Source organism: Gopherus flavomarginatus, chromosome 14 (genome assembly GCF_025201925.1).
Source record: "Gopherus flavomarginatus isolate rGopFla2 chromosome 14, rGopFla2.mat.asm, whole genome shotgun sequence".
Taxonomy (NCBI): domain Eukaryota; kingdom Metazoa; phylum Chordata; order Testudines; family Testudinidae; genus Gopherus; species Gopherus flavomarginatus.
The window spans coordinates 12,440,757-12,460,389 of NC_066630.1; the positions used below are offsets into that span (position 1 = coordinate 12,440,757).

At 41.5% G+C, this 19,633-nt stretch overlaps 1 protein-coding gene across 1 annotated transcript in view; it reads left to right on the forward strand.

The window, feature by feature from the left end:
• The first annotated feature begins 3,243 nt into the window (after positions 1–3,243).
• MAF (MAF bZIP transcription factor) overlaps positions 3,244–19,633 on the forward strand; it is a 231,737-nt gene continuing 215,347 nt past the window's right edge. The window contains exons 1-2 of the mRNA XM_050922888.1: positions 3,244–4,774; positions 15,602–15,674. Coding sequence (XP_050778845.1) covers positions 3,750–4,774; positions 15,602–15,635 — 1,059 coding nt within the window. The 5' untranslated portion in view covers positions 3,244–3,749 and the 3' untranslated portion in view covers positions 15,636–15,674. The remainder of the gene's footprint in view (positions 4,775–15,601; positions 15,675–19,633) is intronic.

Sequence of the window (19,633 nt, forward strand, 5' to 3'; positions counted from 1 at the left end):
TTCTTACTCTGCTTGGATTAGGACAGGATTGTAACAAACTGTGCTAGGAAAAGGGGGCAGTCTGAGAGAATCTGGCCTGCAATAATTGTGGAAAATGGAAGGCTGAATAGCTCTAATTGAAATGAAAGTATGTGATTGTTATGAAAGAAACACTGTTAATAGAGGACTGTAAATGTTTAGACACCCACTGTGAATAGCCAAATAATAAAGAAAAATACTACAAAAATGAGAATTATATGGTGTTGGGATGGGGGTGTCGCTTTTGAAGGTTATAAAAAATTACTAATCTTTTTTCTCTGGCGTGCTGAACAATAGACATTTTGGCATGGCAGTAATATGTAATAGTTAAACAAGGACAATATTGTACAACCAATAATTTTACTTGATGTTCTAGCAGGTTAGGGCTCCAGATTAATTTACAGCACTGCTTACATTGGTATCAATTCAGAAAAAGTGCCTGTTAGCACATACCATTTCATACTCTGCCTATAGTTTAGAGTTTACTCAGTAAAATTCCTAGTTTGCAAATGCAGCACATTAAATCCTCATGTCTAAACTATTTCATAGGTCTGACAATGTATTTCCTCAGGCATCTATAAAATGGGCCTGTGAAATACTACAATTGTTAATTCTGAAAAGCAATAACTTTTTCATTTAAAAATATTAACACATATTTTGTCTAAGAGGGGAGAACGTGAAGTGACATACTGTACCACAATCATCTTGCTCAAGAAGAAAACCAAATACAGGGAACTGGATTATCCTCTGAAGATTTATGCTAAGAGCCAGTGACTTTTGTTGAGTACAACAACGTCAAAAACAGGAAAGCAAACCTGAGTCGTTAAGTTGATTAACTTTGCCACAAATAACAATCGACAAGCTATGCTGAACAGATGTCCGTAGTTATTGTTCTGCTGTCAAAATAGTTACAGAAAATGTTTCTAGACTGAGTTATCTTTACAAATCTATGCTATGATAAACTTCTTTTAAGTGTCAGTAGCAATATAAACTGTATGACGTTCAGATGCTAATACTGGAGCTGATAATCATAATGGCATAATCATGAGATGTTATCTACTGTAAACCTACTACCTATGTCCTACTTCCCAGGCGGAGATTCTTTGGTTTTTGAAAATGATGATTTCCACAACTGGTGGAAAAAAATATGGAGTAATATTCTTGGAATTGTTATAAATAGCAAATTATGAGAGGCAGGAGAGTGGGAAGGCCAGGGGAAGAAGAAAGGTTCTGAAGTGCAATGTTCAATAAGCTAGTTTAATATATGACTAAGTGTCAGAAGTCAGGTTTCTTAGACTTACTTCTCAGATAAACAACTTTATAGCACTGCACTTAATCTTACTTACTACAGACAACTCATTTATCACTGACTTACAAGTAACTTTAATTCTATTGCTACTGCCATGAAGTCAGTTGAAAATCAAGGCTGGCAATTTTAAAGATTTCTTTTTTGTCTTACTTCAGGATACCACAAAAGGACCCTGTGCAGTAACATTACCAGCATAGCCCCTTGTCTCTTCCCCCTTTGTTAAACTGAGAAGCCAGCTCTTTAGATGAGGTGACCTAGTTGCCTTTATTACAGTAGCCTAGGGAACAGCCTGATTGGCAGGCACGTGAATTCCACTGTTGTGAGAGTTAATGACAGAGTTAATGTGCTACATAAACTTTTCTGCACTTACACTACAAGAAAGCTGGCTGATCAACAAAACTGGATATGGATCAAGAGTAAACTGACCTTTGCCGAAAGGTGGCGCTGTCGAGGTTTAAACCAAGCACATCCACCGTGGTTTTCACTCTTCCTTCCCAATTTGCTTTCAGTTTTTACAACAAAAAAATAAAATAAAATAAATATAATTAGCTCTAAATGTATTAAATTAATTAAACAGATCAACAGTCTAAAGGGGCGCTGCTGGGGTTCTGCATACAATAGCTGCGTTTATAGATACAGATCTTTCCCAGCCTCTCCAATCCAAATCTCCTCTCCCAGACTTGCCCCTCTCTTTAGAATCTGAGCCTACCCTGGAGTTTAGTTTGATTTGTTCGCACAAGGGCAAACAGCAATCGATTCGGGGACTGGGGGTCATTATCAACACTGAAGTGGGGACAGGAGCCCCTGGTTGGGTGGCAAGCAGCTTTGCCGAACGTGTAACCCCTTGATGATGTAGGATGGGTGGGGGAGGGCTGAGTGTCATGATCAAGTCCAAAGTTATTCACTTTAACGTGAGCGTGCAAGTGGCCCGAACCCCGGCTAGGCGGGGATCAGATTATATTTTGCGCGTGCACGAGACAGGAGGCAAAGGCCACGGTGTGGCCGAAGTCTGCAGGAGGGATCGCTGGGCTTTGCTGCGCTCCTCCGCGGAGTTAACTCTTCCTAGCCTTTCTGCTGCTGCTGCTGCCGCCCAGGCTCTGCTGTTACTTTACCAGCCCTGCTGGGGGGACGGGACCAGAGTTTCAATTGCTTCCTTCATCAACATGCACTGAAAGTAAGTTTCTCTATGATGGACCCAGTGCCAGTCTCTTAAATCCAGTATTTCAAAAGGTGCCTGCCCCCCCCCTTAACTTTACACTTACCTTCGCTCCCCATTTCCAGACTCCCCTCCTAAACCCATCCCCGCCTTTTAGCGAAAGTCTCTGCGTTTCTCGGTACACTGTTCCCCACAGCAAGAGAAGGGCCTCCTACCCCTTCCGCCCGAGGATGGCTTAGGTAGCATCAGGTGTTTTATTTAAAAAAAAAAGTGCACTATGAGAAACAAGTTACTAAACAAATCTGTCACATATAAATGCTTAAGCATGGCATGCAGAGAAAGAGAAAACAGCAAGAGTTTTAAGGAGGCTACGTTTATGCTTTCCTATTAAAAACAATGCAAGAAAAAACCCACTGAATTTCCTGAATTCCCTAATATTTTCTCTCTCAACTCAGGTGCTAAACATTAAGCCCATGTGAAACCGAGTGCAAGGGTATGGTCAAGAAAGAGTTAAAAGTTTAGACCCAGCTGACAGTCAGCTGATTGGCCCCTGATTGACAGCTTCGAAAAGTTTCCTTGTTTCTATACTATTATGCTAATAAGGACTGAGATTGAAGCACCCCATTGGTCCAGACTGAAAGCTGACGTCAGGACTGCTATAAAACTCAGCAATGCTTTTAAACTCTACTGCTGGATGAGACCTTTAAAATGTTTTTCATCTTCTTGCTGTAGCTTTGGGGTTCCGTTTTTTCTTTCTTTTTTTTTTTTGAAAGAAAAAATATTTTGGTTATCACGCCGACTTAATTTCTTCTCTTTTTTTTGTTTTAATTTATCCTTCAGTATTTTTCCCCTCCTCCTGTTCTCCGATGAACCTCTTCTCGGTTTGCACTTTGCATGAAAAAGACCAGAGGAAAGACATCATGAAGTGTTAAAAAATAATCATAAAGCCACCTTTGCAGCAACAACTAACAATTCCAGCTGCAGTTTGCCAAGCTGCAAAAGAGAACCAACCTTTATGCAAAAGGCGAATAGAAAGAGCAACCCGCTCTGATGCATCATCAATACTATAGGCTCTGCAAAGGATAATAAAGAGAGAGAGAGAGAAACAGTCGGTGCAAATTGGAGCGAAGGTTGCAAAGGGCTGGTGGAGAGAAAGAAGGAAAATAGATATTGCAAATAATCAAGCTGGCTCACCCGGTTGCAACTCAGAGTAGTCCCCTCGCTCCTGGTGCGCACCCTTTCTGGAGGACTGTCAGCAGCAAAAGGATGGCATCAGAACTGGCAATGAGCAACTCCGACCTGCCCACCAGTCCCCTGGCCATGGAATATGTTAATGACTTCGATCTGATGAAGTTTGAAGTGAAAAAGGAGCCGGTGGAGACCGATCGCATTATCAGCCAGTGCGGCCGCTTGATCGCTGGGGGATCGCTCTCTTCCACCCCGATGAGCACGCCCTGCAGCTCGGTGCCCCCTTCCCCGAGCTTCTCGGCGCCCAGCCCGGGCTCTGGCACGGACCAGAAGACCCACCTGGAAGATTATTACTGGATGACCGGCTACCCGCAGCAGCTCAACCCAGAGGCGTTGGGATTCAGCCCCGAAGACGCGGTGGAAGCGCTGATCAACAGCAGCCACCACCAGCTCCAGAGCAGCTTCGATGGCTATGCTAGAGGGCAGCAGCTGGCCGCCGCCGCGGCCGGCACTGGGGGCTCCATGCCCGGGGAAGAGATGGGCTCTGCCGCCGCCGTGGTCTCCGCAGTGATCGCTGCAGCCGCGGCTCAGAACGGGGCTCCCCACTACCACCACCATCACCACCCGGCTGGGCACCACCACCACCAGCAGCCGGGCAGCGTGCAATCCAGCAGCAGCAGCAGCAGCAGCAGCACCGGGGGAGGAGGTGGTGGAGGGGGTCTGCACCACCAGCACCACAGCAGCAGCCTGCATTTCGACGACCGCTTCTCGGATGAGCAGCTGGTGACCATGTCGGTGAGGGAGCTGAACAGGCAGCTCCGAGGGGTGAGCAAGGAAGAGGTGATCCGGCTGAAACAGAAGAGGAGGACCCTCAAAAACAGAGGCTATGCCCAGTCCTGTCGCTTCAAGCGGGTCCAGCAAAGGCACGTCCTGGAGTCAGAGAAGAACCAGCTGCTGCAGCAAGTAGAGCACCTAAAGCAAGAGATCTCCAGGCTGGTCCGGGAGAGGGACGCCTACAAGGAAAAATATGAGAAGCTGGTCAGCAATGGCTTCAGAGAAAACGGATCCAGCAGCGACAACCCTTCCTCTCCAGAGTTTTTCATGTGAGTTCCAACAGCCTTGCCACCTTAAATAAAGTTCTCCATGTGAGTTATTGTTGGGGGCTTGCTAGATCAACAACCAAGCTTGCCACCTTATATTTTTTTAAACTCGAAACAATTAAAAACAAACAAAAAAAAACAACAACGTTGTTTTTTTTAAGATGGGTCTGGCTCATTGTTGGCCAACCTAAAGTTCTACATGAGTTTCTTTTTCTGTTTTATTTTTGTGGGGGCTTGCAATTGTGTTTTTTTTTTAAACATAAGATCCAACTTGCCACCAACTCAGTTCTTCATATGAAGTTTGTTCTTCTTTGAAACCTGCCATCCACATTATATTTTTTTAAGTTCATGAGGGTTTTTTTTCTTTTGACCTTGCTGTGTCCAAAAAAGTAAAAAGGTTTTTTTTGCCATCCTGAATTCTTCATATGAGATTTGAGCTTTGCAAAAAAAATAATAATAATAATAAAAAAACAAAAAAATACAAAAAATACAAAAACAATGTGAATTTTTTAGACTCCAGCTTGCTGAATTCCATCAGTTTTTAGCGTTGTTGTGCTAAACTAGAGATGTACCTAGATCAACCTGCCAAAATCAAGCCTGCATCAGCCTTCAGTGTGTTCATGTGAGTTTTGGCCTTAATCTGCCAAACATGAGACTTCTAGTCTGCCATTAGATCCCATACTCATCTCATGCATTATGCTTGCTATTTTGTCTTAGCAACAATGGACTATGAAAAAGAGACATTATATTAATAAAACACCCTGCATGCTGGACATGTATGGTATAATTATTTTTTTTCTTTTGCTTGGAAATGGACTTTTGGAGACTATTATGGCATGGCATTCATCCTTTTGTTTTATTGCCTCATCACTTTTTTGAGTTGAAAGCAAAAAAGTGCAACCTTTGATCTTCCTCCTCCTCTTCCTCCCCATTAAAGTTTGCATCTGCTCTAAAACTGCTTTGAGTTACTCAAAACTTCAGACTTCCTTTTAAATGCACTGAAGCATTCCCTGTTTTAAAAAATGCCAGAATGGATTCTGATAACCCAATGTGGCAAAAAAAAAACAAACGGAACTTTGGAAAGATGTGGGGTTTTTTTGTTTTTTTTAAATCGCTTCTCAATTTGGGGACTTTAAAACCATGCTGTTGCCTAAAGCAGTCTAAACTTTATTTTTACGTGAACTGCCCCAAGTTTATTTCCTTTTTTCTTTTGCATCTGGTCATTGTCAAATGTGAATGCTCTGGGTTCCTAGTATATAATTTAATTCTAGTTTTTATCATCTGTACGCCCAGTTAAAATGTATGCTACAGATAAAGGAATGTTATAGATAAATTTGAAAGAGTTAGGTCTGTTTAGATGTAGATTTAAAAACAAAAAGATTGATGCACTAAATTGTTTACTTGTTGTGATGTAAAGGGGGGTAGAATTTGCAACGGGACTGTTTTTTAAGAGTAGCTTATGCAGCATGTGCTTGCAACTTAAATATAAGTTGGGTATATGTAGTCCTCGCTATACCACTAACTGTATTTGAAAACCAAAGTATTAAAAGGGGGAGGCACCCCTGTTTATATCTATAGGGGTATTTTACATTCAAAATGTATTTTCTTTTTTCAAAATTGAAGTATTTGGGACTGAATTGCACTAAGATATAACCTGCAAGCATATAAAAAAAAAAGACAAACCTGTTTAGAACGCTAATACAGTTTATGCAGTTATAAAGATGGCATTACTGCACAGTTTTAAGATGATGCAGATTTTTTTACAGTTGTATTGTGGTGCAGAACTGGATTTTCTGTAACTTCAAAAATTCCACAGTTTTAAAGGCAATAACCAGTAAATTTTATTTTCAGGGACTGATATCCTGTCTTTTAAAAAAAATGGAAAGTAAATCTTACCACAATAAATATAAAAAAATCTTGTCAGTTACTTTTTCTTTTACATATTTTGCTGTGCAAAATTGTTTTATATCTTGAGTTACTAACCACGTGTGATGTTCTTATGTGCTTTTCTTTCATTTTCAACTTTATGGTTATATCAAAAGAGAGAATAATCTACAATAATAAACTGCATTTTTTTGATTCTGTACTCAGTTTTTTAGTGTGTAGTTTAAAAAGTTAACTATGAAAGCAGTATCTAAGCCTAATACATTGCAAGGAAGTGATGCTGATACAAGAGTTGAACCCACTGATAAAAAGGAGAAGAGAAGTTAGTGGCCAGTTATATGTAAAGTGGAAAATTATCACCCACTAGAAATTAGTTATATGTCAGGTAGGTGAAAAACGTGATCTTTCAGGTACTTGGTATAATTTCTCAGTTTTGTAATGACTTAGAGAGCCTTAGTTGCTATGAGTCATATCATGCCATCAATTTCAAGCCATTGATCTCAAAGGGAAGTTCTGCTGAAAAACCTGATGACTCGATATGGACCTAGATTTTGATTGTTTTATGATGGAGTGAAGTGAAAGGGACGATTTAACATCCTCTTATCATCTGATCCAAGCAGAACAGTTTGTGTGTAGTAAGAGATGACAGTGCATCAGGTTTTTCTTGTCATATATTCATTTAATGTTCAAGATAAAGAATTTTGGACATTTGGCAGATACCCCATTCTAACCTTCCTCCCCTTCCTTTTCCACATTATGGTTTTCTTGTCAGCCACAGGCCTTAGAAGGTTCAGTGAATTTAGGAGGGAAAAATAAAAAAAATCGAAGGACTTTCAAGTTATTTGTCCTAAACAAACACTCAAAAAGGTTAATTTGCTAAAAAATGTTAAGGTCCAAAGGTGTGCTCGTTATTATAGTTCTGCATACCAAAGGACATTTTCAGCTTTGAATGTCTCCTAAGACAATTGACCCAGTTATTTTAAGTCTAGAGGTTTTCATAGCATTTTCTCCAGTATTTGAATAGGATTAACTTTGTAGTTCATTTGAAAAACTTAGGCCTCTCTGAAGAATGTTACAGCTTCACTTGAATTTAGCTTTATCTCAGGCTCATAAAAACCAACACTATTTATAAATTTCTTCTAAGTTATAAAATAACCCCCAGTATATGGAGAGAGTGGAATTTAAAACATCACAGCAAACTGCACCAGAATTCTGTTCTTGGGGTAGAGGTGAGAGAGAAACAGCTGTTTCTCAGAGAAACTGCTCCAGGTTGGGTCTTGCGCTGTTTACTCAGGCAGAGTTCTCACTGATTTCAGGTCAGCACTGAAGGATCGGACCCTAAGTCATGCTCTCTGCTCAGGAAGGCCAAGTTTCCCTTAAAACACAACAGGTTGTGTCAACAGTCACATCGAGGGGGGAGATCAAGCATTGATTTCTGACTGAATCAGCTCCCATTAAAGTCAATGGCAAATACTTTAGTGGTAGTAGAATGAGTCCTTTCAATGGGAAACTTTTATGGAGCTTTGGAACTGGTCCCTGGTGTTAACCAGTTCTGTTCTCTATTCGCCCCTCCTCCTGAACACGAAGTCAATGGAGTGCCCTTTGGCATTTGACCTTCTGTTACACCACAATTTGAGTAATGGTTCAAGCTCCATATTCTGGTTAATTGGAGCTTCATATTCTAGTTAATATGTAATCTGAGGGTAAACTAGCTGCTATTGGCTGATTAGAAAATTATCTGCTCTCATAAAGATAGCAACTTTTTCTCCTTCTTGAAATGTTTAAACCTCTATTAGTGCCTACATTTTTCATGGCAGTCACTTGGGGACTGAATTATTCCAAAGAATTCACAAATATTGATATTTTCAGTAAACTGATAAGCACCTTACATTTAAAATTACCTTTTAAACTAATACACTGCAGCTAGTTTCTCAGGCACAGATGCAGAGCCCCTCTTATGTGTAATCAATTTGTGGCACAATATTAACCCCCTTAATACAACTGATCTTACAGTTTAGTAACATGAAAAGGTGTAAGCAGTTACTAGGTTTACAACAGGATTTTGAGTCCAAGAAGAGGTGATAGAGCAAATGAAACATTGCTCTTTCTGGGTTTTGCTTCGCTGGTTTTAGTACACCCACAGTATAGGTAAAGGTTTTATGAACTGAGCTAAGAAAAGCCTTCCAAGAAATAGATTGTCAGAGGGAAAAAATACTCTGTACACACTCCAACAGAGAGAAGGCTGGTCTTTTTCCTAGCCCATGAACGTAACATATCAGTCTTTACTTCAGACTTAAAATGCATTGTCTTCCTTAGGCTGTATTTGAATCTCTGTCTGAAACACTGTTACATTGCAACTAAAGAAAAAAAAAACCCACTACAAGCAAGTTTTAATAACCACCAAAGCAAACCACCTATTGGGGTTCTGTGTGAATTTAAGGGGAGATCACAACTTTCCAGCAGAACTGCTTGCTGAGAACTAATTGGAACAGATCTGCTCTGAATAACCTATATTCATTAATCACCCCTTGCTTGGAGCATTCTGGCCTGTATCCTGCTAAGCCTTTCACTTAAACTCAGTGACAAAATTCCCGTTGATTTGAATGGGGAGCAGGAGTCTGAACCCTTTACTGACTTCTCACTCATGTAAATCTCTTACTGAAATCAGTGGAAGCTTTGCCTAAGTAAGGAGATATGGCCCCATATGTCAAAAGAGTTAGTTCTTACTCTCCACATCGTTAACAGTGTCCCATTTCTGCCATCGCTCTATGGTTCTTTCTCATTTATTACTTGCATTGCAAAGAATGTTCAATAAGATGTGCACAAAAGAGGTGACCCTTTGCTCAGTTTGAAATGTGGTTCAGTGCGATACAAAACACCCCCAACTCTTAAGCTTTTTCTAAAATGTAGCATAACCCCCTTCCCAACATCAAGGGTTCAGCTTAGTAGAGTGAAATATTTTTGTGTTTGTACTACAGTATTTTCCCTGCCTCTGCACACAGGATCACATCTGAAAAGGGGAAAATATTCCTAGCCACCTGAGTGTATTTTTCTTTAATAACTCTCTGCAACTGTGCTGTTTACTCATTTTGTTCAACAACAATAAAAATGTGGCTTTACTTATTAGAAAGGCTACTTCCCTTTTCTATTTACCCCACAATAAAAGCTCTTCTTTTAAAAATCTTTCTCTTTTGGACTAACTTTGGCACAACTGCTTCATTTCCCCGTATTCCCGGCACCCCGCAGTATGTGAGAAGTTCTTGATCAAGAATCATTCATAGTTTTTAATACCAATTTATCTGACATAATATCAGACATAGAGTACTGCTGCTTCCTGGATTTAGGGAGGAAATGATGCATATATCAGAATTATCTGCTCAGATGCCAGAACCACATTGGTGTCATTTCAGCATGTGCAGCTTTGAAAGGAAATCCTCTGTATTTATTCCTAAGATCATCAGCTGAACTAAATGGACTCACTGTTTCTGACACCTGTTCAGATGTTTGGATTTAAAAATTCCACATACAAAAATACTTTTTTTTTCAGTAGTGAAGGTTTTAAATAAACATTTTCTCCTTTAAAATCACTAATGTCATGTTGTCAGTAGATTCCATAAAACATGGAGATTCCAGTTGTTGCTGTGGCAAATGTAATATATTTTGCATGCTTAACACATCTTTACATACACTCAGGTTGCCTGTATCCACATAACATTTATTTTAAATGCACATCTGGTTATAAATAGCACAAGCTAGTACAACAGGACACAAAAAGGTGGGAGGTTGTTTAAAGAACTAATTTTTTCAGAGAAACAGTTGAGCATTCATACACTACAGTTTTAGCACTTTCTAATGAATTTAGCAGGCTCAGTGGATGCAGATCAATAGCTTTTATTGCTGTACACTCCACTGTTACCGTAGGACAGTCAGTATAGACTGGAATTGGTGGTGGAGGAGAACCCAAAATAAGGCTTACCACTCTTTGGAGGGTGAGTGCACTCAGATTTGTGAACTCAAGACCAGGACAATGCAAACTATTCCAAGAAGAAAGCGATGGATGCGAGCGCTAAGTAACACGCGGGGGTAGATGTGTGTGCTGATACTTACAGCTTATCAGTTAAACTCCTACTATCTTAGTCACCATCACCTTGATCTGCATCCATAATTTGGCAGTGGGCTTGAGGGCAGCTTGTTATCGCTGATTACTCACCAAAATTATGAGTTGCCAGCGTGCTGTGCCCACATTTCTGGTCCTCAACTCGAAAACAGTGCAGTTTCTTACACTGCAGTGAAATACTCTAGGCCTGTGGTTTTGGCAGTGAGTTATACTGATGAAGATTGCCCTGCCTGCATAAGCGCTTGAGTTTAAGTACTGTATACCTTGACGTGTTTGCCTTCTAAATACATCCCCACCAGACACCTTGCATGGAAGGAATGGAAGGCAGAGCACAAGTTTGCTAGAAGTCTCTTTTCCACCGGCATAGAGCAAAGAGACAAATCAAGCAGTGTCTAAAGTTTCCAGCGGGGTCAGAGGATGAAGTGTCACTCATGGTCTCTCAATTGTTAATGTATAAAGAAGTACAGCCCCGAAAAATCTTCTCAGCAGCTTTTCCCTTTTAAAACAAAATGTTAATGGCTGTGTATGGAGGCGTAACGGGGCTCAACACCCCCATTTCAATGCGTGATCTGGCCAACCGTTACCCTCCCTCACCGCCTGGGTTTTACAAGCGTCCTCGAAGCCTCTGTGCTGTCAGGCAGACCAGCAATACACATTTATTTCCCAGGCTTGCGTTCGCCAGAATTTGGATCTACAGTCACGCCCTAGCCAGCTGCAGAATGGCAAAGATTTTTGTTCCCTTTTGACTTCTTACATCCAGGCTTGGATTATTTAAAATAAAGAAAGGACACCCCACTCCCAACAAAAATAATAAACTCCCCCTCCCCAAGAAAATCTCTACCACTTAAATAACGCCTCCCCAAATTTCTCCCGAATAAACTCTCTGCTTCCAACGTATATTGGGCATTCCTGAATGTAACCATCTGCCTGCGGGTTGATGTGTATCAATAGTTTTGTTATGACTCGGAATGTTTCTGGAAATGAAATACCTGATCTGAATCCGGTTAAATAGCATCCTGTTGACACTAACCCACAGATCCCAAACACTGTCCGAAGTACCTCTGAGGTTGCAATATGGGGGGACTGAAGCAAAGGGCAGAGCGATTATAACCCGCGTGGTCTCAGACGTAGTTTTTAAGTTTATGTCTCCTGTTTCGGTCCTTTCCCCTCCACTTTATTATGTAAATGTAAAGCGGTGTGGAGAGATCGGATGTGTAAATGGGTTCCGGTCTGGGTCTCCGTTTCCGATCCGGATAGCAGGAGAGGTCATTCCCTCGGGACACTGAGCTGAGGGAGGAAACAGCATTTGTGTATTTCCCCCCCGGCACTGTCAGGGCTCAGGCCCGTCAGAAACGTGACCGCGAAGGGCCCGATCCTGCTCCCACGGAACTCAAAGAGGGGGAGTTCCCACGGACGGCAGTGGAGACGGGGCCAAGGCATTAAAAGCGACTACGGCCGGCGTCTGCCAGCCCCCTCTGTGCCCTGCCCAAAGGGCGCAGACCCGCGCGCCCCGCTCCGCCGAGGGCAGCCTGTGCCCCCTCCCAGGAACACAGACCCTCCGCGGCGCGGCGCTGGGACCAGCCCAGCCCCAGCTGCCGGGGCAGGCGCGCTGCGGGGAGCAGGTGGCCCGGCGCAGGGGCAAGGGCCCGGGGCTGGCCGCTAGCCCCGACCCTCCCCGAGCGCCCGAGGACAGGGCGAGAGCGGCGGCGGTTCCCGGCACGTGTTCGCCCCCGTAAGCCGCTCAGAGCCAGAGCGGCGGGGAACCGGCTCCGTTCTGCCGGGGCTTTGCCCCGAACTTGGTGGGCACGATCCCTGGCCGAGCCGGAGGTGTTCGCGCGAAGTGCCCCTCCCGGAGGCGAATGGGCACGGGCAGCCCCCCACCCCCCAGCGGGGAGCCAAGGGGCTGCCTGCGAAGGAGGCGGCCCAGACCAGAAGCGGTGGGGCAGGGGGAGGGGGACCCCACGGCCACCATGAGTCTAGCCGGGGAGGGGGGGCGCAGGGGCTGGTAGCTCCCATGAATAGGGGGGTCTGTGTCTGGGCGTAGCAGGAGGCCGCGTTCACCCAGGCAGGGGGTTGTGCCAGCAAACAGGCCCAGACGGATCACACCTCCCCAACGGCAGTCAAGGGGGCTCCGGGGCGGCCCAGCCTGGCTGTGTTACACCCTGGGGAGGGCGGGGGCTGCTCTGCAGCGGGCCGGAGGGGAGGGAAGCCGCCGCTTTTGTGTGTTGTCTAAATTCAATTCCTGAGGGATCCATCCATCCGTCCAAACCTTAGCGCCGGTGTGTCATGCAGGCGGCCTTCTGCTGACTGATCATCCCTTAGGTACGTTCCTGGAGCCAGCTGTGCTGGTCTTTTCTTTGGATTCGGCCCCCTTTTTCCTCTTCTGTCTGATAACCTGGGTTCACTTAAACTTGATCCAAAGCCTGCTGAAGTCAATGGGAGTCTTTCAGTTAGATTTGGGATCAGAGCCTTGGTGGTTGGAGGACAGGAGGGTGGGGGAGGCTTGGGCTGCATGCTTTGTAAATCATTTGCAGTTGGGAGAAGAACAGTTTTCCAAATCCATGAATTTCTCTCTCTCTCGGAGATAGAGTTTAATGCTCCATTTTAACACAGGCTGATTATCCTACCTGGAGCCAGAACCTTCCCTTTCAAAAGTGGAAATTTACAAGGTCTTGGGAACTAACTTTAAAAAGTGAGTTTTGTGTGTGGATATCAGTTCCTAAAGTTGTGGTGTTCTTTAAAAAGAGTCCCAGCTTTCTCAAACATTTGAGGTCCTTGCAATGAAACATTGGCAGTGATGAAAGGTAAGTAACACAAACAAAAAAAGATCCAGTTCCTTTCCTCACCCTCCCTTCACTCACCCCCAACTGCTTCCTAATTCACTGATGAAAGTACTGTAATACATAAGAAGCCAGGCCAGAGTTTGCAATACATTTCAGTTTTGCAATGTCAGATGAACAGACTTCACTTTTGATAAGAGACCTACTGCAGAGTCACTCGAGTCAGGAATAATATAAGATTAAATCTGCTTAAAATTGTATATTCATGCCACGCCAGATTCAGTCTCTAAACTGAGCACAGTCTTTCAGCAGCCTTTATTGTAAAATCCTTTTTAACACACCGCATTATAGAGGAGCACATTTATTAAATGATAACTCTCATGTACCAACTCTGTCAAATTAAAAGAAGAAGAAAAAGAAATGTTATCAGCCGTGTTAAATTAATAAATCTGCTTAGTCTCTCCAGGCTGTTTTAGTGCTGCGTTTCTTGGAATCTCTTTTTATTAATACCTGATCTTCAAATAAACCTGTTAAATGATTCCGTGCACTGTGCCTGTGAGATACATGTCCACTCTGTTTCAGTTCTCCTTGGAATTGATTGAACTATTGTGGTCCTAGATAAGGGATATCCTCATCAAAGACTAAAGATAATGGAGCAGGCTGACCACAACACTTTTTTGGATGGGCTTCAGGTGTGAGAATTGAATACCTATTCCTCCTAACTAAATGCATTAATAACAGGACAGATTCATCAACTGGCATGAGAGCAGAGGTCATCTTGAGGAAAATTACACCAAAGGTCTGAAAAAGTCACTGGCTTTAAGAGATCCTGGGCAGGATGCCAAATATTACATATAAAGAGACATTGTCCCTTTTCTCCAAAAATAGCAGACAGGATCAACAAGATTGTTAGGGAGGCAAAGGAGCTGTCTTGAAAAGGAGCTGTCCTGCTTTGCTATGAATGTGTATGTGGGCATTTATATATGTATACATGCATGATTTGATTGAAACATTTCTGAATAAACATGACCTAATGTAAAATTTCCCACTGCACGGAAACATTGTTTTAAGTGGCATGCTTGAAAAATTTTAAATACGCCTCTCTATTCAGTTTGATGTTGAAAGTGATCTTTACATTGTGGAATAATAATTTAGTTGGCACAAATTGTACAGTTGATTTTTTTTATAAGCTGCAGCACTGTTTTGCAATTAAAATGCCAAATAAACCCATAGATAGTCTTGATTTTTTTTTCAATCTTAACTCAGGTATGCAATTTTTTCTTGCTATGTTTATGTCATGATATGACAATACATTAATGTAGCTGCAGCTATACTTCCCGCAGAATACTGGCTGTATATATTTATACATAGTGTGTGTATAGTCCAGTGGAGAAAGTTAGATGTAATAAACATAACAAAATATCCATATTTAAAGAGCATAGATTGACTCACTGGTTTATCTCACTTATTGTACAAAGATTCATTGTAACTGTGTTGAATCTTTTAAAATTAGATTTTAAATATATTTTGACAGTCTGAACTTGTATAGTGTGAGTAACTGTAGGGAGAAATGACAGCTCTGGTTTTGTTATTAAACTGCTGTCCGGAAAATAATGGACTATGTACAGAAATTGGTAATTATTTTGCCAGTTACATTAGCACAGCTAATAATAATAAACATTTTTATTTAAGAAAACTATAGGAAAACTAAGTGCTTTCGCCTATTGTAGTTTGATATTCACTGTCAAGACAAAAATTGTATTTTTGTTTTACTAAGATAATTGTGCTATCACTAGGATCCTCCTGTTATTAATGTGAATAAAGGCCAGGCATGCTATTTAAAAATTGTTTAATTTTAAACAGTGTTCCATTAAGTTCATCAGTACTATAATACTGTTAATAAATAATACAGAAGACTCTGAAATTAAATTAACATCCAATCAGAACAGTTCTGCTCTGTACAATATCAGTAGAAGTGACATATTTGACAGTGTTTTAAAATTCTTTATTAATTATGTTTTGTTTATTTTAATATATTTACTAAATTAGGTACCCAAGAGAATCTTCTACATCGGTGATGTGAAAATGCCTGTTGCCTGAAGTTAAAAAAAAAAAAAGAAAGGTACATTTTGATTTTCATTTGCATACTTGAGTAAGAGGGTTTTTTTCCTCTGTTTTGTTTTGTTTGTTAATATGAAACTTACTTAATAACCCTTGGAAGTTAGACTGGGCTCATATTCAGGTGTGTAAAAGTGACATGGGCAATGTGAGTGTTTTCTACTTTTGTTTACTAAGCATGTCTCCGATGTGGTATAATTTATATTTTATTCCTTGCAAACATCTTATTTTTTTGTCTTCAAATGCTGGCATTCAGAAACTAGCTATGGAGGTTGAGTATGAGATTACAAAAGATCTGTCTCAAATTTTGATGAAAATGATAGATCTCTGTATTGTTTTACGTACATGCCCAGAATTTCCAATTGAATGAGAAGCATGATGCTGTCTTCCTCTTCCAAATCACATCCATTCAGTCTATCACATTTACAGAATATACAATATTAATGAAAATGAGAAGATCAAACTTTTATACACACACACATACACACCTCTTTAGATTCAGGCAGACATATGGTCCACGGGATCTGTTTATTATCAGGCTCAACTGTAAAAAAACACTAAGCGGTTTAAATGGGATTTTCAATTACAGAGATCTCTGTGTGAGTTTAATTATGAAATCTCTTATTTTAGACAAGAATACAACCTGTAACACTTATATCAACAATTAAGAGGTGTTAAAAACTAACAGTGCTTTGTTTAATATTAGCTAGTGCAACTGAGTTTTATTTTTATTTAAAATTTGACTGACTGTGTGGAGAAGGGGGGTTGATCCTGTAGAATTCATGCAAGTCAAACTCCCATTGACATTTGCAGGTGTTTTGCTTGGGTATAGGCTGCAGGACTGGGCCAGGGGAGAACCTCATAAGAGACACATTTTGTGACCTGATTCTCCTCTCAACTTACATGAGTTATACATGGGTGTAATCTCACTGACATCAGTAAATTTACAACTGATTTATGGCGTTTTAAGCAAGAAGAAAATCTGACCCCTACTTTTATATGAGTCCTTGCAGAGTATATTATGTTACATATATTGAATAGGCTTGAATAGGAATTTTAAACATAGTCAAGATACTTGTTTTCACTTCTCAGGTGCAATGTATTGTCTATCAGCTCATTGCTAACAAGAGTTCTTTATTTTAAATAATCTAAGAGCAATCATTGCTAATTTTGTTCAATTATCTATGGACATGTTTTAAAAAAGTGTTTAATATAATGTATAATTGAACAGGACTCATATAGGCACAATGTACCCTGGCCTGGAAAATAGACACAATAATTTCATTTACTTGCATATTTTTTGGTTGTCCTGTTAGGCATTGTTGAAAAAACAGATCCCATTACTTTGAAACAAATATATATTGGGTCTAGGAGGAGTTAATGAACTTTTATGGCCAGGTTGAGATTGGACTGACCCCTATGGTAATATTTCATCTAAGGTTACTGTCGGGAGAGAAATCAAATTTCAGCTGTGAACATGATTGACAGGTAAATGCAAGAAAAAGAGAGACATCTGCTCAGATGGGGAATTTGGGAAGGAGAAGGCCAGTTCAGAGAAGTTTCTCTGTGATATTAGGAATAATAAGCTTAGATATGAAAAGTCCAATACTTCGCACTCTCTGGAGGCTCACTTAGTTTATTCTCATAAAGTCAGTTTGGTTAAGGGAATTTAATACTATAAGGGGATAGTAGTGGACAGTGGTCTCAGTGATCTCATTGCTAATTTGATTTCTTTGAAGGAATTATGTTATTTCTAGCATATGCAGGCAATTGATATGATGTGTGTAAATAAAGTCTATTGTAGCTGTTGATTAAGATACAGTCACTATACAAACATCTCTTTTGGTATATGTAAAGGTAGTAAGATTATGGACCAAATAAATCCTCGGCATAATTCCATGCACTTTTTACTGTGAAATCAGTGGGAGTTGGTTGATGTTCCTGATATATATCACAATATTAATAATGAAATTAAAATATCAGTATGAATATGAGGTGGTATTTTATAAGATAATCCCTATAAAGCTGGGGTGGGCAAACTTTTTGGCACGAGGGCCACATCTGGGTATGGAAATTGTGTGGTGGGCCATGAATGCTCACAAAATTGGGGGGCTGGGATGTGGGAGGAGGTGAGGGCTCTGGCTGGAGGATGTGGGCTCTGTGATGGGGCTGGAAATGAGGAGTTCAGGGTGTAGGAGGGAGCTCAGGCTGGGGCAGAGGGTTGGGGTGTGTGCATTGGGGGGGTGAGGGCTCTGGCTGGTGGTGCGGGCTCTGGGGCGGGACTGGGGATGAGGAGTTGGGAGGTGCAGAAGGGTGCTTCCAGCTGGGACCAAGGGATTTGGAGGGTGGGAGGAGGATCAGGACTGGGGCCGGGGGTTGGGGTGCAGGCGGGGGTCAGAGGTGCAGGCTCCAGGCAGCATTTACCTCAGGCAGCTCCCGGAAGCAGGAGCATATCCCCCTTCCGGCTCCTACACGGATCCACAGCCAGGCGACTCTGCGCGCTACCTCATCTACTGGTGCTGCCCCTGCAGCTCCCATTGGCCATGGTTCCCGGCCAGTGAGCTGCCCCTACACGTCGGAGCCAGCACGGAGAGATGCTGCTGTTGCTTCCGGGAGCCATGCAGAGCCACAGCATGCATATAGTGGGCAAACGCCTGATCCCACTCCCCAGCTGGAGCACCGAAGCAGGGAAAGCCCTCGACCCCGCTCACCGGCGGAAGCTTAAGGGCCAGATTAAAATGTCTGAAGGGCCGAATGTTGCCCCCAGGCAGTAGTTTGCCCACCCCAATATAAAGCCTCTAGTGATGTTAGTGTGGGTCTTGTGCAAGATTGAAGGCTGGTATATAGCTCTAAACATTCTTTCCCAATGTATTTGTTACACTATCCAACCTTTCCTGTTAATTTTATTTGGTGCAGAAAAGCATTTCCACTTTCTAGCATAAGGGAGTCAACAGCAAGGGCCAAATTATGCCCTGTGATATGTGTCTCCATTGCATTTGACAACAGTGGGATTTTAATGCTATTTGTGTGAAGGCCAAATTTAGTGGTTCTTACACAGACCGTAATATAATGTGTTTGTTCCCCTTAAAGGTGAACAGCAAGAGCAAATCGAATTGTTTATGGACTTTACAGTTTATAATCACCTTATAATATTTTTTTTCAAAATAAATGAGTTTTTTGTTTATTTTTGGACGATTACCTTAGTAAGTTTTGGAGGGCTGCATTGACGGTAACTCAGTAGCGCGGAACCTAAACTGCAACTCGTCTGCCTCTCTTCTGAGGAGGAAGAGATAGTGGGTTAAATCCTGACCTAGTGAAGTCAATGACAAAACTCTCACTGACTTCTAGGGGCCAGAATTTCAGCCAGTGCGTTTAAGGGCTGTCTAGGCTGGAAGCTATACTGGTATAAGGAAAGGTGTGAATGCACACTTATATAACTCCCCATGTGGAGACACTTATTTTGGAATAAAAGTGACTTTTTCCAGTTTGTTTAAGGTTGTTTTGGAGATGGCTTTTTCTAGTATAGTTTAAACTATTCGTATTTCAGAAGAAAAGTGTCCATAGGGAAAGTTATACCAGTATAACTCTCTTGGTATAATTATACAGATGTAGTTTGGCTGTTGAATTTCCCTATGTAGACAAGCCCTAAAGTTAAGGTGAGGATAAGGAGAAGTAAAGAACACACACACATTTCCTTTCGCTTTTGCAGTTTACCATGAAGAACTTCCATGCAAGAGAAACCTTTTAAATAAAGCAGGCTTAAAATATAAATCTATTCACCTTTCATTTGATTTTTTTTAGGATTTGCTCATTGTACCCACACATAGTTATTAAAAGAATGTGTTTGTACAGGAACTTGCTCTTTCCCATGCTTTGTTCCTGTCCAGCTTTAATCTGCATTGAAGTCAGAATGAGACTTCAACATTCATTTTCACAGCAACAGACTGTGATGTCACAAACACT